General features: G+C 67.6%; 1 protein-coding gene across 3 annotated transcripts in view; it reads right to left on the bottom strand.

Annotated features, from left to right (window-relative positions):
* Window positions 1-306, bottom strand: part of FAM120A (family with sequence similarity 120A) — a 93424-nt gene that overhangs the window by 92857 nt on the left and 261 nt on the right. For all 3 annotated transcript variants that reach the window (XM_019505044.1, XM_019505045.1, XM_019505047.1), the window contains exon 1: window positions 30-306. This exon is cut by the window's right edge and continues 261 nt beyond it. In XM_019505044.1, coding sequence (XP_019360589.1) covers window positions 30-306 — 277 coding nt within the window. The remainder of the gene's footprint in view (window positions 1-29) is intronic.

The following is a 306-nucleotide window of genomic DNA, read 5'->3' as shown; positions in this document are numbered from 1 at the left end:
AGGGGCTGGAGCCGGGCCGGGCCGCTCACCTTGATGTGGAAGCGGATGAGGGCCAGGCGGATGCAGTGCGCCATGCAGACGGGCGGCAGGAACCAGACCTTGGGCGGCGGCGTGCCCTTGTTCTGGACGTGGCTGACGATCTGCTGCGCTGTCTGGCGCTCGTTGCCCTGGCGCTTCACCCACTCGTGCAGCCGGGCCTTCTCCAGCGCGCCGTTGAAGAAGACGAAGAGCTCGATGTTGCCGTTGAAGCAGGCCTTGGCCAGCGCCGCCAGGTAGCCCAGCATGTGATTCCACTGCCCGCCGCTC

Source organism: Gavialis gangeticus, unplaced genomic scaffold, assembly GCF_001723915.1.
Source record: "Gavialis gangeticus isolate Ggan-Ray unplaced genomic scaffold, GavGan_comp1, whole genome shotgun sequence".
NCBI lineage: Eukaryota > Metazoa > Chordata > Crocodylia > Gavialidae > Gavialis > Gavialis gangeticus.
This window is presented reverse-complemented; position numbering and strand designations above follow the sequence as displayed.